General features: G+C 37.3%; 4 protein-coding genes across 6 annotated transcripts; all 4 read left to right on the top strand.

The window, feature by feature from the left end:
- Nucleotides 1–393: 393 nt before the first annotated feature.
- LOC103320439 (glutamate receptor 2.9-like) lies at nt 394–3830 on the top strand. The gene is made up of 5 exons (XM_008222122.2): nt 394–655; nt 786–2080; nt 2153–2456; nt 2550–2947; nt 3246–3830. Exons 1-5 carry the CDS (start codon nt 394–396, stop codon nt 3696–3698), a joined length of 2712 nt encoding a protein of 903 aa, XP_008220344.2. The 3' UTR covers nt 3699–3830.
- A 784-nt stretch (nt 3831–4614) lies between these two features.
- Nucleotides 4615–9557, top strand: LOC103320339 (Protein kinase family protein). Its single transcript, XM_008222009.3, has 12 exons — nt 4615–5285; nt 5761–5935; nt 6231–6314; nt 6435–6676; nt 6979–7210; nt 7430–7594; nt 7705–7836; nt 8148–8261; nt 8502–8549; nt 8658–8736; nt 8964–9020; nt 9109–9557. The coding sequence occupies exons 1-12, from the start codon at nt 5095–5097 to the stop codon at nt 9165–9167; spliced, it is 1578 nt and encodes a 525-aa protein (XP_008220231.2). The 5' UTR covers nt 4615–5094; the 3' UTR covers nt 9168–9557.
- Nucleotides 9558–11203: 1646 nt separating this feature from the next.
- On the top strand, nt 11204–14149 carry COR27 (cold regulated protein 27). Of its 3 annotated transcripts, none has more exons than XM_089046939.1 (5): nt 11204–11414; nt 12030–12233; nt 12321–12609; nt 13235–13347; nt 13512–14081. In XM_089046939.1, exons 1-5 carry the CDS (start codon nt 11316–11318, stop codon nt 13566–13568), a joined length of 762 nt encoding a protein of 253 aa, XP_088903065.1. In that variant the 5' UTR covers nt 11204–11315; the 3' UTR covers nt 13569–14081. The 3 variants fall into 3 exon arrangements, with proteins under 3 accessions (XP_088903065.1, XP_008220229.1, XP_008220228.1); XM_008222007.3 differs by having other exon boundaries at nt 11205–11414; nt 12321–12629; nt 13450–13605; XM_008222006.2 differs by having other exon boundaries at nt 11207–11414; nt 13450–14149.
- Nucleotides 14150–15584: 1435 nt separating this feature from the next.
- LOC103320336 (Polyketide cyclase / dehydrase and lipid transport protein) lies at nt 15585–18238 on the top strand. Its single transcript, XM_008222005.3, has 4 exons — nt 15585–16192; nt 16489–16684; nt 17423–17554; nt 17738–18238. The coding sequence occupies exons 1-4, from the start codon at nt 15915–15917 to the stop codon at nt 17858–17860; spliced, it is 729 nt and encodes a 242-aa protein (XP_008220227.1). The 5' UTR covers nt 15585–15914; the 3' UTR covers nt 17861–18238.
- The last annotated feature ends 4474 nt before the right edge of the window (nt 18239–22712 follow it).

Genomic DNA, 22712 nt, shown 5'->3' with positions numbered 1-22712 from the left:
CATGTCTCTATCACGAATAGTAAACATCTACTCATCTACATATATATTTTCAGAAGTATGCAGGAAGTTGTCTGATACAGAGACAGAGGCCACAATTTGCGTTGAATTCTTGGTTCTGACCTGAACTGAAGACCTCAAAAAAGTCTGGAGCTATTTACATTTGGGGGAGGCTTTTTCGACGGGCCAACCTACAAAGTCCGCACCGGGCCAATTTTTCAACTCAGCTAGCTTCGAGAAAAACAAAGATATGTTTGGTGCTGACTTAAATTAAATATATAATGTGTTAAATTTCAGAGAGACTGGCCAACCTACAAAGTCCAAAAACAGAGAAGCATTCTTTAATTAGTGAATAAATGTCTAGCAGTCTCTCTTTCTACTGCCAACCTAAGCAAAATGTCTAGCAGTCTCTCTTTCTACTTGGTTTTGCTGTTGTTGGTGGGTTCAGCCAAGGCTAGTGGAAAAGGGAATAAATGTCAAATAACTCAACAGACAATTGCAGGAATAGGTGTTGTTGTTGATTACAGCTCTCGTGTGGGCAAGGAACAGAAAATAGCCATGAAAATGGCTATCCAAGACCTTTTCCACTCAACCTGTGCTAGATTGGATTTGCACCTCAAAGATTCACAAGGCAATTCAGCTGGAGCAATAGCTGGTGGTAAAGTTATATACTTAATGTCACAAACTGATATAAACGTTAGTCGTTTAATGCTCTTGAATTTGCATGCCAATATCATCAAAATTTGGTTAGTTGGGTCTAAATATGGACATGTATGTTTGTTTTGCAGCAATCAATCTGCTCAATAGCAAACAAGTTGTGGCCATAATTGGAACACTGACCATGCAGGAAGCAGCTCTAGTTTCTGAGATTGATCATAATACCACCAAAATGTTTCCCATCATATCACTTCCTTCCACTACCATAAGCCCACCAACTGAGTCTCGTCAATGGCCAAATTTCTTCCAATTAGCTAACGATATCCTCTTCCATAAGCAATGCGTTGCAGCCTTAGTTGGTCATTTCCAATGGCGAAAGGTGACTGTAATTTACGAGCACAAAAATGAACTTTCCTCCGCTTCTGCAATCATGATTAGTATCCTCTCTGATTCACTTAGATTAGTCAACTCAGAGATTGAGCACTACAGAGCTTTCCCATCCCTTTCTTCTCTCCCTGACCCGGATGGCTTCATTGACAAGGAACTTAAGAAGTTGAGAAGCAAGAGCAACCGGGTTTTTATAGTCATGCAGTTTTCTTTACAGTCAGCTGTCCTTCTCTTTGAAAAGGCAAAGCAATTGGGCATGATGGACAAAGGCCATGTATGGATTGTAACAGATGAGACTGCAAGCCTTCTTGATTCTGTTGATTCTTCTATCAAATACAACATGCAGGGTGTTGTTGGTATTAAAACCAACTTCATAGAAACTACAAGGACTTTCAGACGGTTCAAAACCAGATTTCGCAGAATATACGGACTACAATACCTTGAAGAAGAAGAAAATTCTAGTCCTAGTATCTTTGCTCTTCGAGCTTATGACACAATTTGGGCGATTGCTGGAGCCATGAAAAATGTTACTACAAAAGAATTGTCTCAAAAAATTGAGTCCACTTCTTTCCAAGGTCTAAGTGGCAAGATAGAATTCAAAAATGGCATGCTATCACAACCACCAACCTTTCAAATCATTAATGTTGTTGGCAAAAGCTACAGAGAGATAGCATTCTGGTCACCAAGATTTGGTTTCTCAGAGAACTTGATCAAGCACAGTGACATGAAAGAGAGGATTGAGAATGGTTCTATTCAAGTTTTGGGTCCAATCTATTGGCCTGGTGGCTTGCTAGCAACCCCCAAGGGGTGGATACCAGTTGAAGGGGAAAGACCCTTAAAGATTGGGATCCCTGCAAGGGGTGCGTTCAATCAATTTGTGAAAGTAAGCTACGATCAGGAGAGGAATGAGACACAAATATCTGGATTTTCAATTGATGTTTTTGAAGCAGCAGTCAAACATCTCCCTTATCAATTGCCTTATGTGTTTGTTCCCTTCAATGGCTCATATGATGAATTGGTGCAACAGGTCTACTACAAGGTAGAAATTCTTCTTCTTTTGAACTGTATTTGACCTTATTATAGCATGACAATTTGATTCTTTGTACAATAGGGCTTGGATGCAGCTGTTGGTGATATAGAAGTCGTAGCGGATCGGTATCGTTTTGTTGAATTCTCACAGCCATATGTGAGCTCTGGACTTGTGATGGTAGTCACTGTTAAGCCAGATAAGCTGAAGGAAAAATGGATGTTCATGAAGACCTTCACCAAAAGCATGTGGTTCCTCATGATTGTGGCACACCTTTCTGTATGCTTTGTCGTCTGGTTAATTGAAAATGAACATGGAGACAACCTTGAACTAAAGGGCATTGGGGCCATCCTTTGGTTCTCTGTCACTGTCCTGTTCTTTGCACAGAGTAAGTACTGAATCCCAAAAGCTTACGCTGTTTGAAAATGGACGGACAATGTATATCAAGCTAAAATCCTAGATGTCGATCTAAAATATGCAGGAGAACGAGTTCAGAGCAATTGGGCTCGGTTGGTGCTGGCTCCATGGTTAGTGGTGATTCTAGTTGTGACAGCTACTTTCACTGCAAGCCTCACCTCCATGATGACCGTCTCTCGAGTTCAGCCGTCTGCTCTTGATGTTGAAACACTTAAGAGAACAAATGCAACTGTTGGGTGTAATGGTAATTCTTTTATTGTTAGATACTTGATTAATGTTTTAGAATTCAAACCAGAAAATATCAAAAGCATTGCCTCAATAAGTGACTACCCAAATGCCTTTGAGAGGAAAGATATTGCCGCAGCTTTCTTTGTTGCCCCCCATGCTAAAGTCTTCCTTGCAAAGTACTGCAAGGGATATATCAATTCAGGACCAGTTTACAAGCCTAGCGGCTTTGCATTTGTGAGTATCGCTCCTTCCTTATGTTTAATTTGTTAACCAATCTTTAATACATAAAACTATTGTAAGGTTGATATACATTGTTGACTCCTCTTTTGATAACCTCTCCACACGCAAAATGTACTTGCACATGAATTCCATCTACGTGAGATATGCAATCCATAATACGATCAATAAATACGATACACGCGTAGACTGAGAATCATTTATGTCAAGATGTCATATTTGTTTACAAAACATTACTCATTTTCAATCACCTCTAAACTTATCTAATTCCTGCATTTTTCCTTAAATGTTTCAGGTTTTTCCGAAGGGTTCTCCTTTGGCTTTTGACATGTCAGAGGCAATCCTAGAGACCAATGAGAGAGGACAAGTGGAACAACTAGAAAAACAAATGCTCTCCTCTTATAACTGCTCCTCTTCAATCAAGTTGGAGAACGAAGATTCCATAGGTCCTGGGCCTTTCTCTGGCCTCTTCTTAATTTCGGGTTTCATTTGTGCATCTGCATTTTTCGTCACAGTTGTGCGTATAGCGGGTAGGCATATGCAGAACTTGAGCTGCATACGATCAATGTTGATCAACACAAGAATTTGGAGATGGGCTTCGATATCCTCAGCCATGAGCTGCAGAAAATCTAAAAGCCAGTGTTCCACAAGAAGCTCGATGGTGAAGCCAAACAGCCAAGGAGAAAAGCTTGATGAGCTAGAACACAATTCAATGAGTACCGGAATGGTAATTATTACTCAACACTGAAATTAGTTTAACAATTTGTATGTTGCAAAATCAAATTCTTCCATGAAGAATTGTAAATACAAAAACTTAACTTGTATACTAGAAGATTCAATGAAGGTTGTGTATAGTTTTAACCTTTCTGATGCAATTCAATTTTTCTCAGCAATTATTATTATTATTCAAGTCCTAATAATTGACCACACTTTTGGAGTTTACGTTTAATTGTGTAACGATGAAATCTTGCAATTTTTTTTAAGAATAGGATTCCAACTTAGAACCTCTTGCAATATTAAGATGAGAAAATTGCAAAGAAAATCATATGGATTTTCTAAGGTTTCCTTAGGGCTGTTGGGCCTTTTTGCAACAATAATAAAAGAATTTTCTAAGTGATCAAAGGGCAATGTAATGGCTAAAAATGGCAAAGTTGGTGCATGCACTATTTTTTATGAGTGATAAACTATAGACTACCTTTCAAGGAACTTTTCTCTTTTATAATTACCCAATGGGCATACAGGGTGAGAATTCTTTGCACTTTGAGGAGGAAGGAAAAAAAAAAACAAAAAAGAATTGAGTGGCTGGCTCTAACAATTAGAATCATGATTAAATGCACAAAATGGTAATGATTTTTTTAATTCCTAAACAGTCCAATCATAATCCTACGGTCATGATCAAACCAATCAGACTCCCCCACACGATCCCCTCGTGACGCACACGTTTCAGCGCCTTGACCCCGGGACCACGAAAAGTTGATCAAAACCACGGGTCACCTAAATCCAAATCCCAAAACGCAGACCGGCACAAACTAACACGACACGGTCCCAGCAAGTCCAGGCTTGAAACGTAAGTCTCACGCACCGGATCGAAACCCGTACAGTACAGCCAATTTAGATTCACAACCCTCTTTGCTTGTTAAATTTGCAATGTATAGATCTCCGCCGACACAGCCATCCACCAATACAGTGTCCTTTTTTGTCTCTCCATCTCTCTCTCCTCTTTCTTTCTCTCTCTAAAAAGTCAGAAATGAAAAATAATTAAATAAAAAAATTGCCTCCGAGATTCCAGTTCATGCGAGGAAAACGATGGCGTCGATTGCACTCCATTCCCTAGAAAGCCAAAAACAAAAACAAAAGCAAAACAGATTAACATTTTTAATTTTCCATTTTATATTATCCAGCCAAGCATATAAATAGAGATTTTATTTACATGTACTACGCATATGCCAGTGCATACTTCCGAGTATCCTTTTGCTTGCACTCTTACTCTGTCATTTTCGCAAACACTTGGCTCGCCAGATCTCTCCTCGAATTCTTGCAGCCGAAGCTTCTTCATTTCGTCGCTGAAATGCTTCACGGATTGAGGTTTTGATCTGGCTTTGTGGCTCCTCGGGGTTGATTTGATCGGGTTTGTTGTTGGAGAAATGGACGGCGGCGATGGGACGATGAGGCTCGGCGCTCTCAACTTGAAGCCGGATCGGGTCGGCGGCATCGATTCGGGTCCCGACGTGTCGGTTTCGTCGCCGGTGACGAGGCAGAAGGCGGCGGCGGCGAAGCAGTTCATTGAGAATCACTACAAGAACTATCTACAAGGACTACAGGATCGCAAAGAAAGGTAGTTTCTGATTCGTTTCCAAGTTTTCGATTTAGTTTGGGTCAAATTGTGATCGAATTTTGAAGTGACAGCTTGTTTAGCACTTTAACTTTGTGCGTTTATCATTTGTGTCCATTTGAAGGTTGGTACATAGAGTTCTGCTACTTTATACGCATTGTGTTGTGTTATATGTGCTGCATTTGTGTCCATGCTCAATTTTAAATTCCTTCCATTTTTCCTTTTAATCACAGCTTCCTTTTTTCTTTGCTATTTACGGTTTCTGTTTGGTAATTAGGAAACTTCAGCTGTGAACTTTAATTTTCATTGTTCTCATTTATGGTTCGGTTCCAGTAAATAGCTAAGTGCAATAATATATTGAGCAATGTTGCTGTGAGTGCTGTGAGAAAGACTATTTAGCTTGGGCAGACCTTTCTTGTAATTTGGACAACAAGAATAATTTTGTAACTCAACTCAATTACATATTTCTCTGTTTTAGACGCCGAGCACTTCAAAGGAAAGCACAAGAAGATCAGATACCAACTGAGGAGCAAGAAGAGATGATGAGGATGTTGGAACGCAGAGAAACAGAATACATGAGGCTGCAAAGACGTAAAATCGGAATTGATGATTTTGAGCAATTAACTGTCATTGGTAAAGGGGCATTTGGTGAGGTACGTAAAAACATCGAGTTACTTTTCTTCACAGAGCTTTTTGGTTTTCCCTTATAAACACACGTACATGGTATTTTTCTGTCCAGTTTTCATTACAAAAGGTTTTATATTCAGTTCAGATGCCTCTTGTATTAGCTTTATGGACCATGTGAAGCCCCTTGACGTAGCTTTGATAGTATTATGTATATTATAGAATTATGGTTTTAGTTCTGTTGATCATATAGATATAGAAATGGGATGTACGTTGTTACATATAAAATATCACACTCATCTCTTAAGTGTTTAACAAACGCAGGTAAGGTTATGTCGTGCTAAAGGTACAGGAGAGATTTATGCCATGAAGAAATTGAAGAAATCTGAGATGCTTAGCCGAGGACAGGTGACAATATTCTAATTTAAAGAACTTTAGGTTATGTCCTGATACTGCACCATGTACCATATCATTGTGCATCATGATATATTGTTAATAATTCTAATACATTTTATTTCCACCTTTTAGGTTGAGCATGTGCGTTCTGAGAGAAACTTGCTTGCGGAGGTTGATAGCCGGTGCATTGTAAAACTTCATTATTCATTTCAAGATTCTGATTTCTTATACCTAATCATGGAGTACTTACCTGGTGGTGATATTATGACATTATTGATGAGAGAAGATACTCTTTCCGAAGATGTTGCACGTTTTTACATAGCAGAGAGTATTCTGGCTATTCACTCAATCCATCAACACAACTACATTCATAGGTATGGCAATTGTGCACCAATTCAGTTTTTTTATTTTTTTATGAATAGCAACAAATTTTATTTTCTTTCCTTTTTATTTTATTTTATAAATGAATAGTATCTTTTACTTCAATATAAAGATGATTTGGATGTTGTACACATTTGAGTTTCCTTGCTGGTTCTTCTCGAAAAACATATTCATAGACACAAAAGGCGCGTACGCACACCCACACACACGAAAACATGTGTAATTTTGAAAATGTATTTGTTTCGAAGTAAAAGGATGTAAACTTATATGTGCTGTGACTGGGTTCTTCTTACAGGGACATAAAACCAGATAACCTGATACTGGATAAAAATGGCCATTTGAAGCTTTCAGATTTTGGCTTGTGTAAACCTCTGGATGACAAGTATTCTACACTGTTACTGGAAAATGATGATTTAACCTCCCAGGAATCCATATCTGAAACTGAAGGGCAATCTGGCTGTGATAAGGTTCCTTGGTTGATGCCAAAAGAACAATTACAACAATGGAAACGTAATCGTCGTGCCCTGGTAATTTTTATCCCATTTTCTTATCAACTCTTCCTCAAATCTTCAAATCTTCAAATCCTCATCCAAAATATTAGATTTAGAATCCATGCATATCAAGCAGTGATGTCCTTTTTTACCTAGATTATTGGAAATTTGAAATTTCGAACTTCTTAATTTTGTAGTTGTTGAGTGATTAATTTGTACATGTTGTGAGTTACAAAGACCATCCATTTTGTTCAGGCTTATTCAACCGTTGGAACTCTTGACTATATGGCACCTGAGGTGTTGCTCAAGAAAGGATATGGAATAGAGTGCGATTGGTGGTCCCTAGGGGCAATCATGTATGAGATGCTTGTAGGCTATCCTCCCTTCTGCTCTGATGACCCAAGGATCACATGCCGCAAGGTAATATCATCATGGTTGTCTCTCGTAGATGTTTGACGCAATCCTTTATAATTGCAGAGTAGATAACATTACCCTTTTTTTTTCTTTTTTTTTCTTTTTTTTTTTTGTAGATAATCAATTGGAGAACATGCCTGAAATTTCCTGACGAACCAAAAATTTCGGATGAGGCAAAGGATCTGATCCGTCACTTGTTATGTGACGTTGAATCAAGGCTTGGGACACATGGAGCAGAAGAAATTAAGGTATCCAGGTTTCAAAGAATTAATGATGTTCTTTACAAGTATGTTAAAACTTCAGAAAACTACTGTTTTTGTGATAGTAGTGACTGTACATAAGAAATTAAAGTAATGACTTGGTGGGTGTGTTGAAATAGTTATGGTACTATGCATTAGTAAAGTTCCAGATAACCATCTGGTTCTTCTACTATTAAAGTTCCAGATAACCATATGCTTCTTCTTAAAAAAAATTTAACTCATACATGTTAGCAGTTAGCACAATGTTGTAATATATCCTTGTTTGATGTTTGTTCACTTAAAAGCTAATGTTTTCTCAGGCCCATCCATGGTTCAGATGTGTTCAGTGGGACAGGCTGTATGAAATCGAAGCTGCATATAAACCTACAGTAATTGGAGACTTGGACACGCAGAATTTTGAAAAGTTTCCTGAAGTGAGTTCATTGAAAATCAATGAGTTGGAATCTGCTATCTTTTTTAGTGGGACATGATTTATTCGAATGAAAAAGGCTGATATTCTCGCAAATTGTATTTTTTTAATAGGCCTTGGTACTATCTTTTTGGGTCTGCACTTCTATCTTTAAGCATATTTTTCGCTAAATCAAAGCCAAATCATATTGATAGTAGTTGCCATCTTATTTTTAATTTTTTTACCCCTTTTTTCCCTATTATAGGTAGAGGGCCCACCATCTACAATGCCAACAGTGGGACCTTGGCGGAAGGTAATGACTTCATGTTCTCTCCTATTTATTTATGTTTATGTGTGAAGCTTGTGCAATTGTTCTAATATTAGATCTAATGTGATATATTTTGCTTGTTTGGTATTGCAGATGTTAACGTCGAAAGATACCAATTTCATTGGATACACTTTTAAGAAATCAGATGTCCTCAGATCACTTGAAAGTTCAGGTCTGCTGCTTCTACAGTTAGATAGCTTTCCTTTATCAATTTTGATGCTAATTCTCATTTCACGTCTGACCATATTGGCATATGATCTGAAATTACAAATGAAGAGAGCTCTATACAAGAAAGAATTCGGACTAGAGCATGGATCATATCTTATGAAGATGTCACATTATTCTTCACGCCTCTTGCAAATATTGTTCCTAGACTTAAAATTTGGGCATGCATTGTAGGTACAGACATGAGATCAAATGGTTCGGCAAAGGCCCCTTCTCTGATTTCCTTATTAGGTACGTTTATTAATTTTTTACAAGCACAAGCTGGCAACCAGCAGCTGGCTTCCTTTTCCCTTACCTTTTCTGCTTCCTGCTAATGCAGGTAGAATTGACTTGCAAGATACTGCGATACCAGAGGGAGATCAGAAGCAGGAAATTTAAGTATTGTCAGGGACCGAGAATTATTATTTTCCTCTGGCGCGTAATCTGCAACAGAAGCTGTTGATGCTAAAGCTATGCAAGATTTGTTGTAAACATGAAGACATGAATAAAGAGGTCAGCACAAAGTTGATATGATCTTGGGTGGTATTCTTTATCACTCCACCCAAAATACGCCTTGATGTATTACTGCTGCTGTAAAAACCATCATTCTTAAATTCAACCTTACCCTCCCTCCTATGTTTCCTGAGTTTTTTGTTATAACATATGTATTCCCTTATTTTTAGTACAAGGAAAATTTGTACATTAATTATACCAACATCTTATTCAGTTTTGTCTATCAGAGTGGATACATCATCGAAATATCTATTACATTATGGATGCTATGGATTTGAATTTTGTTTTTCTTTCTTTTGTCCTGAATTTGAATTTGAATTTACAAAGTGGCTGAGAAGAAAAAACGAATGTACTTATATCCACTTGTTCTAGCCAAAAAAGCCATCACTTTATCTACTTGTTCACCAATTGTTATACTACACGTGGCACCAACAAACTTTGATACATGCATGCATCTCCGAATTTACTTCTACTCGAGTTTTCGTGTTCCATTTCCCCTCCTCCAATGTTATCAAAAGTGGTGACGAAACCAAGTATGCTTTTAATTGTAATGATGTAAAGCAGAAGTTCTCATCCAATAAATATACTAGAATGCAGAATTAGGATAGATATTCATTACATACAGTGATCTGACTCTGACTAGCCCGATTATCTCCCAAATTATTTTGTTTGATCAAGATAGCAGCTCAATTATGTGGACCCACTCAAAGATATTTTCTTAGCCGATCTACATCTTTCACATTTTTTAAATTCCTATTGTTCTTTCTTTATATTTCGTCTATAATTTGTTTTATGATATTATCTTCAATATTCTACACCTAAAGAACACTTATGATAAATTATAGAATGGTATTGTAGTACGGTCATGTGGTAGTTTGTACATGTGTTATAATATGGGTGACAACATAATGGATATTTTCTTATTTTAAAAAATAATATCAATAAATATCCACTTATATTATAACATGTGGTCGTACTACTACTGTACTACACTATAATTACTCAACACAAAGAATCAATTTTAAAATGTTTTTCTTTTGCCAATAAGATATATAATTTAGTTGGTTAAGCGCTTCCACCTCTAACCATGTTTAAAATCCCAAATATCCATTAAATATTAGGAGTTTCACTAAAACACCCAAAATGGGAGTTGAAATTATAAAAAAACCCAAGCACTATTTAAACATATAAACACACCCAAAATTCATCATTCACACACACTCAAAACTTATTTATAAACACACCCAAAAAGTTAACTTTGTGGTTGATTTTGAGTGTGATTATATGTTTAAATAGTGCTTGAATTTTTTTATAAATACATGTCTAGGATTGAGTTTATTTATAAATTTGTATTAAATATTTCCGTAAACCACCCTAAACAAAAAAAAGTTTTTCTTTCCTTTTCCTTAAACGAACAAAAAAAGAAAAAGGAATTGATTATTCGGTGAGGTAGAACTATCAATAAAGTGACAACATCTCTTTATCTCGACAGGTCCTTTTCTTCTATATTTCGAAATCTTTAATAAATCACAGTGATTTCATTGGACCTCACCAAATTCAGATACTTGAATATTTAAAAAATTGTTTTTATTAACTAATATCTTGTACCTCTAAACTGAAATTACAAGGAAGAAAAGAAATATCAAAGACGAAAACGGCACGAAAGGGGTCGGGCCAACAACCCGACCCGAAAGTGAAAAGAGCGCGAAAAGAGGCGACGCAGGTGACAGTTAAAGGGCGGTGCCACGTAACCCAAAGCCGAAGGCAAAAGGCAGGAGATATTTTGGAGGCTCCAATAAATATCTTGGCATCGCCACAGCGCCCATCAAACCTGGGAGTGACGTGGCAGCGCCATGGCCCCATGACACGTGTAAAAGGCGTGACAACTGTACCGTTCTTTTGTTCCCATCACCGCTTCCAAAGCCTTCATTCCCTTTCGTTTCAATTCCAACCATCTTCTTCTTCTTAGATCACCTGAATTCTAGACCTTTGAAAAACCATAGAGTTTCGAGAGCTGGGTTTTCGTTGTAATTTATGGATAATTTCAGGGCGAGAGAGTTGCAGATTTCTCAGTTAACCCTTGAGAGGCCAAGCCAGTTTGCTGCGCCGGACGAGGACCCTCCATCAGACCTGGTACTTTTCTGCTCTATATTTGCAGAAAAATCCGTACTTTGATCTTTTGGTTCGTTTCTCTTTTCTTTCTTTTGAAAATTGGAACATGGTTTCTCCTTGTCCCTTCCCAAAAAAACCCAATTGACGCTTACTTTGTGTGATTTATTTTCATATTTGGGTTGGGATCTAATGGAAATTGGAAGGGATGGGGTTGGCTTATTGACAAGCTTTTTTGTAACGATCAAAATGGAAAAGTCGTCTTTTATTAATTTGAAATTATGGGTTTTTATCTTCTTTCTTTTCATGAAAATAATGTCTGATATTTGTTATACCGTTGCTCATTTGGTAAGGAATAATTGAAATATAGGAATGACAATGCTTCCCTTTGCACTATTATGGAAGTAATATTGTGTGTATGAAATGGTTTGTGTTTCAAAATCTGAGAGGATGGTGTTGTCTAAATTATTATTTTTTTTCTCTAGTGACAACTTTTAACCTCTTTTTTACTGGCAACAAAGGAAGGGGAGATGTTTTCTGCAAAGACATGCATATGTACATGTATGTGTATGTGTGTATGTGTGTATTTGTGTGTAGTCTGATTTAAAGATTTCTGATCATAGTACATAACTCTATCAGGGTACTCCGGCCGCAACAGAAACTATGTCTACAGAATGGACGGATGAGAAACACAGTATGTACCTTAAATCTATGGAAGCATCATTTGTTAACCAGTTGTATAGTTCCATGGATTCGCGTGGTTGGCACTCACAAAAGGGGAGTTTATTGCATCCCAAATCATCAAGGCAACCCCAGTTCAATTCTCGTGCCCCTTCTGGCCAGGTTTGAGTCTGATCTATTTCTCGTCATGGCTATTCGATTGTATTATATAAATCTGTGAATTAATTGGAACTTAATTGTTTGTTGCAGTTTAAGGTACTTCGAGGTGGCTGCTGGCAGAAAATCAATTTTGTAAGAGCTGAAGCAGATGGATCTTGTGGTGATCTTCTGGCAAATCCGTGGGTGCTGCACTTCAGATCTTCTTGCAAGACCAAAGGAGTTGAATCTCCCATTGTCCAAGAAGCAGTTGCATCTGTAAGTGAGGAAGTTGATTCAATTGGGAAGAAGGAAATGCCCTGTGCACCAGCTACTTGTTCAAAGCATTTTCGTGCATCTCACTCTCAGTTGTGCCATCAGGATATGGTTGGAGGCAACACAGGTGCTCTCAGCTATATTTTGGTGTGTTTGCTGAAAGATTTTGCCTAACTGTGTCTCGCAATGATTTTTTCCTCTCCCGCTATTGATTATGTGTTTTAGCGTGCTTGTCTTGCGTTATATGCTCTCTGTTGACACAATCTTTACTACACAGAAGAAACAAATACTTTCACCTGACATGGATTTTGATTGAATGGAGTTTCAAATGCTTAAATTGATTAGTGAAATATCCTGCCTCATTCATCCAGTATTGTTTCTTTTATCCTACCCTTCAACTCCATTCTGTCATCTAGAGTAATTTATGGAAATTTGGAATTTGAAAGGATAAGATGTAACCTTATAAACAAAATGACAGATGAAGATGTTGGATGTGGATGGCACAGACATAGTTTTTACTGTTATGTCAATCAATGGTTGAGAATATGGAAGCCTGTTATGTGGTTGGATTTCTTTTATGCATTTTTGTACGTGAGATTTATTCTCAGTGTTGCAAAACAAGAATATATTCTATTCTGTTGAGGCTAAATAGATCATAATTTGTACTTGCACTCTAAAATTGTCTGAAATAAGACTTCTAAATATATCTTCTAGCTGCCAAAAATTCATAAATCCTACTTTTATGCTTGCAGAAGTGTCAGACCAGAACTTTGTTGATGAAGATATCAAAGAAGAAAAAACTCTTGTTTCATGTGATGCTAAGAGGATGAAAGCTCTTATACTCGATGTTGCAAATAACGATCAGGTAATGTACAATGCATTATGCGTGCCTAAGACCAAGTTTAGGTTGTTCTCCATCATGTGGCACTGGAGTCTTAATTTTGTTCTCTCTTATCTGCACTTTTAGGTTGTTCCACTGCGCAAGCCTGCTGATACCTGAAGATGTAACTAAGAATAATATTTCTAGAGCTAGATGAAAGGAGACCCTGTAAGAGACAATGGATGCATTGTATGATTACGTTCTAACCTATGAATAATGGATGGAGACTGCATATTGACACTAGGGACCAAGTTTTAAAGTGTTGTTGTGTAGAGGCATACCTGCACATGTATGTCAGAGAGGGATAGAGATAGAGAAAGATTAATCAAGGCATTTATTCATATGTTTTGAACATTAGTACGAGTGGCATCAGTGCGACAAGAGTAGGAACTGGGCGGCAGAACGTGCTGTTATTATGCCTGTACAGATTTTGTTCTCCCATTTTAGTCATTATTGTTAGTACCATTGCTAAGCTCTAGCACTGCTGTACTGGTGGAATGTAGTGTCTCATTTTTTTCTTTTCTTTGGCGAGGCAGAAACCCACAGTTTAGACATGCTGATTCTACTGCAGATCGGGACTTTCTGCACTGCAATGAATTTTGTACTAAGCCATGATGAATGTGTACAGTTGTATTGATTTTGCAAATGGGTCACAAACACATGTACATTGTGTGGGGGATAACAGAATTCATCTGTTCAAGAAATTATTGTTCATGTAATTGATGTTGGGGTGACATCCAAGATTGATATGAGGTTTTAACAGTTTAACTGATGCAATTGTGACGGACAACATGTGGGAAGTGGACAAATGTGGTAAGAACGTGTATGGAGAATGGAATATGAATGATGGTTTGTGTAATTCTAGAGTGACAAAAGATTACAAATTAAGGACGAGAAAAATTTTGAATCACGAGGTATGTGAGATGTCGAATGTGAAAAAGAGTTTCGATAATGCATCAGAAGCAGCAATAGTATGAATAAACCTAAAATAATAAAAATGTATCAACAATAACAATCTCTTTCATGATAAGTAAGTTATTTTCATTAGGTGCAAAACTTACGTGTGACATGTGGTTAACATTATCGCCTAATCATGTGTGCTAATATTTGGAGAAAGAAGAGTGTATACACCACCAATACATGCACGTTTTCCTCCAGTCAAACACTCGACCAAAACCCTCCCAATTGATCACGGCAACTTCTTTGATATCTAGGGTCACGTAATTTTTCTTTTTTGGGACCAAGGTCATGGATGGATATTTCAATATTTTGATGTCGAGCATTTTCAAGAGAGAGAGACTTTCATGCAATTGGTATATCACTTTTTGCTATTTTCCAAGTAATACAACGACATGTGGAATAACTTTTTCACATATCATTGCATTATTAGGAATAGCAAAACACTGTATTTATGTTACAAAAAGTTTTTTTGATTTCCAAAGAATGAGGCAAAAAGAGTAGGCAAACCATATCTGCCTTGCCACATATGCATTTTCATGTTTCAAAGAAATTGGTAAATGTTGAAGAATATGAGTCCCACATCGGAAACTTGACTAAAAAAAATAAAAAATATAATGAATGGTTCTACTACTAATAATACCGAAACCTTTTGTGATAAAACCCCACATTTATTGGGCTTTGTAGGTGGTTAAGTTGGGGACAATATCGGTATTGTTAGTAGTGGGTCACTGGCCGTCTCTCGAATTTGACATGGTATCGAGTGGGTTGATTGACCTGAATTGAGCCTCTACTCAATACGTGGTGCTCACGTGTTGGGCTTGAATGATTGACTTCGATGTGACTTGGCTCCACTTGTGATGGCGTGTTGAAGAATATGAGTCCCACATCTAAACTTGACTAAATAAAATACAAAATATAATGAATGGTTCTACTATTTATAATACCGAGGCTTTTTGTGATAAAACCCTACACCTACTAGGCTTTGTAGGTGGTTAAGTTAACAAGATCGGTGTTGTTAGTACCGTCTCTCTGAATTTGACAGTAAATAGGTATGCAAAATATACCCCGTCTCCCCAATAAAGCAATGTTGCCTACTTCAAAATAAAGAGGTATATTGAACCCCACTTATTTTTTATGATAAAATATTATCTCCACTCTTTCACCTATTTTCTATAAAATAGAATAATAAATATTATAATAATAATTTTTATAATTGCATTGGCTAGTTGCTTGAAGTAATCAACCTTTTTCAGAAGGTAAATATACCACCTAGATTTCATTTGCATATTTCTTAGGAGATGCTCTATGAAACATAAAATAAATTCACAAGATCAATTAACCCAAAAATAAAAAACGAACCCTGACGAAAAGCCGAAAACGCATGCGTATCATTCGATTTTGTTCCAGTTCCCGAGTCTAATCCCTTGCCGTCTGAGACTTTCGCGGTAAGTCAATTCGCCGCCTTCCTTTTCTCACGTAAATCCCTAGCCCCTTGGATTTCGATTTTCAAAAAATTCCTCAGCTTCCTTCGTCTCAAGCTTTCCAAAAGTTTGGGGCTTTCAATTAGGGTTTCCCAATCGTTAAAAGTCACAATGCCGCCATTCTGGTCCAGCACGACCTCGAAGGCGGTGGGGTCCTTACTGTCCCGTAGAATCGGCCCGAGGCATCTGATCCGGTCCGGCCGGAAATACGACCCGGTTCGATGCTTTAGTAGCATTGCGGGCATAGAAACCCCATCGTCGATCCACAAGTGGACTGGAGATTCCCGACTGGATTATAATTATAGGTCACGGAGGCAATTTCTCGGCTGCGGCGACGGCGAAGAAGGCGGTGTTTTATCCAGAGTTTATGAGGAGAAGCGCGTCTTGGGGTAATTTAGATTCAACTTCACTCTTTTCTTGCGTTCTGATCATTCCCAATTTCAGCTACTTCATATGCTTTTTCTTGTATTTAGAATTCGTTGTTGCAATCCAATGGCAATGGAGTTCCTGATATGCTTTGGAATATTACAATTTTTTACATTGGCTTACTTCATAAGCTAATTGCTCACCAGGAAAGAAAAATTGGGTCTTGAATGCCCTGTTTCATTTTTGCATTATTTTGCTCTTTTTCCCGTTTTGATTACTATATGGGAGAGGCATGGCCTGATGCACCATCGGATTCTAGGTATTCTCCAGAGCAATTGTTCGATGTGGTTGCTGCTGTAGACTTGTATCATGGTTTTGTCCCCTGGTGTGAGCGGTCCGACATAATCAAAACCTTTCCGGATGGATCATTTGATGCTGAGCTGGAGATTGGTTTTAAATTTCTGGTCGAAAGTTACGTTTCCCATGTCGAATTAGAGAGAGCAAAGCGTATAAAGGCAATCATTTTCCTTCAAGTTTCATATGATTCTTTCTATAAGTTTTCTTCAGCATTGGTTTGCTCACTTTTCTACTTGCTGACAGATAATCTATTGTATTGCAATGGCTCACAAGTGATCTTTTCTGATCTGTATAACTTTGAAATTAAAATACCCGAGTCTTACAAGTGTGACCGTATGTGACACCAAGTGTTTGGCGTCGCCCATGCGTGGTAGACATTAGGTTTTAATGGGGAGTGTGAGGATTTTCTTTGGATTAGTTTAAGGAGTTTGGGTTGGGTTTTATATTGCTAAAACACTTAGAGGCTTGGAGACATTGTGCATTTGGCAGTGTTGGGTTTTAGAGAATGAAGACCATGTACCTACTGAAGGTGCACACTTGAAGTTTTTAAGTTGAGCACTAACGTGGCATGTAAATGGATATTGTGCTTCCTAAAAGTTACTTTTTACTTTCGGTTAAACCTTGATAAATATGAACAATAATAGGTTGCTGGTGGTGGTGGTGTTAAAGAAAAACTTCGGTACTGTCTCTTTTGTGAGTCATTGGGTGGCCTAATTTTGATTTTCACTAGTATCTTGTATCATTTATTGATGTTATTTTTCTAACTATACATTTTTTTGAAAATGGTTCTTACTGATTTATTACCATGAATTTGTTTCTTTACATTGTTATTATTGTTTTTGGTTTTGTTTTCTGATTCCTATTTATGACAATCTTTTTTTCTTGTTTTATTCTAGACCACTGTGTCAAATAGTTCCCTTTTCGATCATCTGATAAACATCTGGGAATTCAATCCGGGACCTGTTCCTGGATCTTGCAACCTTTATTTCTTGGTGGATTTCAAGTTCCAATCGCCAATTTACCGACAGGTGAGATCCTTTTTTCAATCTTTAACTGTGTTCTGTGGCAATTATTCAATCACTTCTCAGCCATAAGATGGACCACATATTAATTATCTGAAGCCTGCATGGTCTGAAATTTGGGGATTGGAATTTAAAATCATGATGAACTGCTGATCGAGCATTTTGATGTTGCAATGATTTTTGTCTCAGGTGGCATCTGTGTTCTTTAAGGAGGTGGTCTCTAAGCTTGTTGGTTCATTTAATGAGCGATGCCGTTTGATATACGGACCAGGAGTTCCAATTCATGAACATACATATGGACAAAGGGCATGATAGTTGATCATTTTTACTCATTAAAACAAGGTGTTGAATGAGCTTCTGTGGAGTGCAGTCCGCAATACAACCGAATTCAGATTAACGGTTCCCCATTCCCCCCTGGGTAGTTTTTGTTCCATACGCTGCCCAGAGTCTCATTGATCATGTCTCACTGCTGAAGCCACATGGCGCAGAGGATTTCTTCTCTTATATCCCAAATTTCCATACGCTGTACTCAATGGGATGAAGTTTAACATTTTAGCAGCATCTCGAAATAGTAAAATTATGTTGCAGTGGTAAAACTATCTTATAAGCTAGCTTTTCTTGTGTGAACAATGATCTAACCATTTATGCATTTGTTCTATAAGATTGGAAAAAGCTATTGTCTTTTGTCCATTTTTGTTTGCCACGACCCATGTATGGATCAGCAGCTATTACATTACATACCTGTGATTCTTGCCAGGCATTGGTGTATTTTTGTAATGGGTCTGTAAAGTCGACAGAAACTTTCTTCATTTTAGTTCATGCTTGCTTAGCAATATCACAGAAATGTGCATGGAACTCGTTGTGTGGTGAAAAAACCAACACGGATCCAAAAAAAAGAATCCAATGAAGCAGACAATGGTGGTGATCTCATGGATGACGAGAAATACTTACCGTGCCCTGTTTCACTGCCGCCCCTCTCTTTATCTATCTCCTCTTCTAATAGGTGACATGAGAAGAGAGAGAGAGAGAGAGAGAGAGAGAGAGGGGGCAATAAAACGGGCATGACAGACCAAACACAGTGAAGACGAAATTGAGATAACAACCAAAAGTAGAGAATGGCCGCAAAGGAGAAAATGAAAGGTTAAGAAGGGGTTCTTTTCTATGGTGAATTATTGTTAGCAAAACTTTCAAGAATATGCTTGAAAATTAATTTGAAGGAAAACCACATGAACCTAATGATTAGGAATTATGAGGCACTTGGGGTCTGAGAAATCTGGATATTTGAACCGACATTGGCCTGTCTGGTTGTAGCACACTTTGATATTGTGATGACCCACAGAGATCGAAAAGATCATGGAAGAAATTTGGTGATGTTGTTGAGCCCACTTTGACTGTGCAAAATTCAAGTATTTGATTTGATCCATCAATTTTACCAAGAACAAGAATAATAGTGGAGGGAGTAAAGAGTTGTCACAGTCCAACCAAAGCCCCATAGAGACTGTAGATTCCTAAATACCTCAAAAATTAACCAATAATTCAAGCACTTCTGGAGATTCGCCAGCTGGAATTGTGACGTGGCATGTTGAGACTTTGATTTGGGTCCCACTGGGATCGTCTTATAATTGGTTGAGGAGCTATGAATTTGTGCTCTGTACCACAAATTCATTTACATGGCCAAAAAGAAAAAAAGAAAAGAAAAAAAAGAATTGGACTACCTGGAAACATGAACACAGCTGGCTACATAGAATATCTTTTATCTACTCGACCGCCGATTGATTGATGGTTGCTCAACAGATAGCATCTCCCGTGTGTTAGCAAAATTAAAGCATCCAATGATCCTACTTTCTTTTCTATCTTTTTTTTTATTTCTATCTTTTTCTTCATTATCAATAATTGTACAATGATGCAGTTTTCAATTCTTGCCAAAAAGGTGTTTCACAAATGGAGAAGATTTATCTGTGGGTAATCAATCATAACTTTATTTATTTTATTAATTTAAACCATCATTCATCAGTCATTTTGTAACGTATAAACATAACAAACACGTACACGCATATATACACATAAGTTGCTGCAGATGGTACGAAGAATCAGAAACTTTATTTGTTGCTATTAATCTGTTTGTTGCATTATGATTTTCGAAGAGATTGAAGAAGATAGGGTTGCCGACTTGTGTTGGATAGAAGATGATGTAGATAAGCATAATGGGAAAGATACGTACGTATATAACATATAGAGCTAAAGGTCAAACCAAAAAAGATGCAAAAGCTGCAGATTTAGTTAGTCGTTACCACAATATATATATATATATATTTCTTTCTTTCTTTCTTTTTTTATTTCAGGTAAACAAAATACTTTTCTTCTTGTACAAGTGGTTTGCAACTGAATTTCGTTCATGAAAATACGACATAATTCCATTGTATAGTATAGTCCACGCATTCCATGATTCTTTTCAAAAAAAGGTCAAGAAAAAGTCTGGATGTTCCTTGTGGGCTGCAACATTATTATATTCGAGTTCAATTAAATAATAATCACCCACAGTTCAGGTACATGGTGTAATATTCATATATACAATAGAGTGCATGCATGCCTACATAGGCTAGCTAGCTAGAGGTGTGAATTTTTGGGGCGGCTATCTCTCTCTCTCTCTCTCTCTCTGTGTCTGCTGCAGGTATGCATGGATGCAGATACATAAATAGATGCAATGCAACCCAAGAAGCGACCGAGTGACAGGGAAAATATATTTATGATGATGTTGGATGAAGAAGATCTCAAAATCTTCATCGTTTTGCATGCAATGCATAGAGCAAATCTATAGTCCTTATCTGATATCTATGGCCCCAACTTTTGCTCAAGGCACACACCATAATGCCTCCTATGAATTTCTGTCTGAGTATATCTTTCTTCAGCCTTACCTGGATTCGACTAGATCTCCTACAATAGATAACAATGTCGTAATTATGCTGCTCTCAGATCACGCTCGATATTATTTATGCAGGAAAATTGAAAGTCCTTTTTACGGCTGAGTAATTTGAATAAAAAGCATACTCAAGCTTTTTTTTTTTGTGGACGAAAAAGCATACTCATATATAGTGTGTGTGTGCATGAACATCCTTCTAGCGCCACCATCTAGTACATGGTGAATAAGCTAGCTAGGGTAGTGGGTGATTGTTAAAAACACAATCTTTGTTCCCCACACAGAAGTCAGTCTTAGGAGCCATGAGGATAACTCTTCAAAAAGTCATTTCCTAGCCACACATGTGCATGGTAATGAGTGTGGTAGCTAATCCATCAACCTAGCACGTCCTCCACACATTCACCTTTTTCATCAACTAATATTATCTTGTGAGATTGTTGTTGTCGGATTTGAGTCTTATATATATCTTGATTCTTGTTAGAAAGTGTTTATTTATACAATTCACATTCATGATTTGATAACATGATATATGTCTGGCAAGATAATCTTATCCAAAAGATAGCTATAAGTACGATATAACATTTTGGATTTTTTGAAATCTCAGCCATATCTAATGCACTACATGAAATCGAAAACGCATTATACCCTTTCAAGTTAAGGCCAAGTAAGGTGTACTCTCTAGCTACAGTGTTCAATATTACCTGATTAAAGCACCCATACAAATCAAGTTTTGATTATATTGGCACCACTATTTTCATCACCAAACTTGTGCTTAGAATATATGCAATAAGTGGCATGAGAAGTAGACCACAAAAGGAAAAGTAGAAACAGCTTAATTTAGTTTCTAATTAATGCTTAAAACTTGTTTTCTTTCCTATTTCTTCAACGCATCACATAAGTAGCATTGCTTCCCACTGCCTAAAATGCAATGCTAGGTGGGTGGTTCGCATTCATCGTGCCTCTAAGCAATGCCTTTGAAGATTTTGCTGCAATATTGCATGTTGGATTTTGTTCATGCCAGAAGAAGCAGACACCTGCCCCATATTATTTTGAGAACCCTACTAGTATCTCCACCAAGATCTTCTCCCACGAACTACCAATCAGCATCAAACACCTACCAACCTCTGAAAAAGGCAGGGTTATGGAGGAGCTGACACGTGTACATGTTTTACCATCAGTATACATCCTCCCATGCATTATAGCCACGTTGAAGGTTTTTGCCAAACATTTCCCTAAAAAGACCAGGCAAAAGACTTTGGAGCAAGCCAAGGTTGCTGGCTGGCTGGTATTTCAAAATCAATTGTTGAGCATGTGAAGACTTGAAAGTGACAGAGACCAACTCTCAGTCGACGTCGTTTTGATTTGGACATAATGTTTCCGTGCATTGAGGTGCATATATTCGAGTCCTGTCGGAGAAGGCGACAGTACGTACGATCGAACTTGTGTTCAGATAAATACATAATCAAGCTACAGCAGCCCTACTTACACGTGCACGTGGTCAGGGTTTGAACCCAAAAACGTGGGAAACACATTCTGGATTAAGATACTCATCATGGGTTATTTAGGAAAAACACTTACACGAAATAAGAATAATACTATTTTGTTATCTTCTGTCCAATTACTGTATACCACGTATAATAATTTTTCTACATGGCAGACTATGATTCCCCATTTCATACAAGTTTTTCTAGTTATTTATGGCTGGTTCATTCTATCAAAATTACTTATGGGGAGAAGCACATAATCACTTGAAGTGATTTTAAGCGATTTTGGAGGAGAAACGTCTTTCATATGATTCTCCATAAAATTACTTAAAACTACTTAAATGATTATATGGAGAGGTGATTCTTTGATCAATCCAGAATCACTCCCAAATGAGCCCATTAGTTAATGTTATGTCATTATCCACATCCTACTTACAATAACACGTTTGATTTGGTTCAGTTTTGACAAAGTCCACGGAGGAAACCAAACTAAACTAATTTAAGACGGTTGGGACTTAAGCCCAATTCCTTTTTTCTTTTGCAATTTTTAAACATTATTAGGCCAATTACAAAATAAAAATAAAAATCATAACTTACTACATATTTTTATTATTTTCTACCGTATCAAACCATCCTAAATTCAATATAACATAAAACTACGAATTCAACTTCCATATCTAGTTTTGATCCAATGGGAGGATTACACGTTTAAAATAATATATATATATATATATATAGATGGTCTAATTCGGTTTAAGTTGAT

This window comes from Prunus mume, linkage group LG2 (assembly GCF_029339155.1).
Source record: "Prunus mume cultivar Tortuosa linkage group LG2, ASM2933915v1, whole genome shotgun sequence".
Taxonomy (NCBI): Eukaryota; Viridiplantae; Streptophyta; class Magnoliopsida; order Rosales; family Rosaceae; genus Prunus; species Prunus mume.
This window is presented reverse-complemented; position numbering and strand designations above follow the sequence as displayed.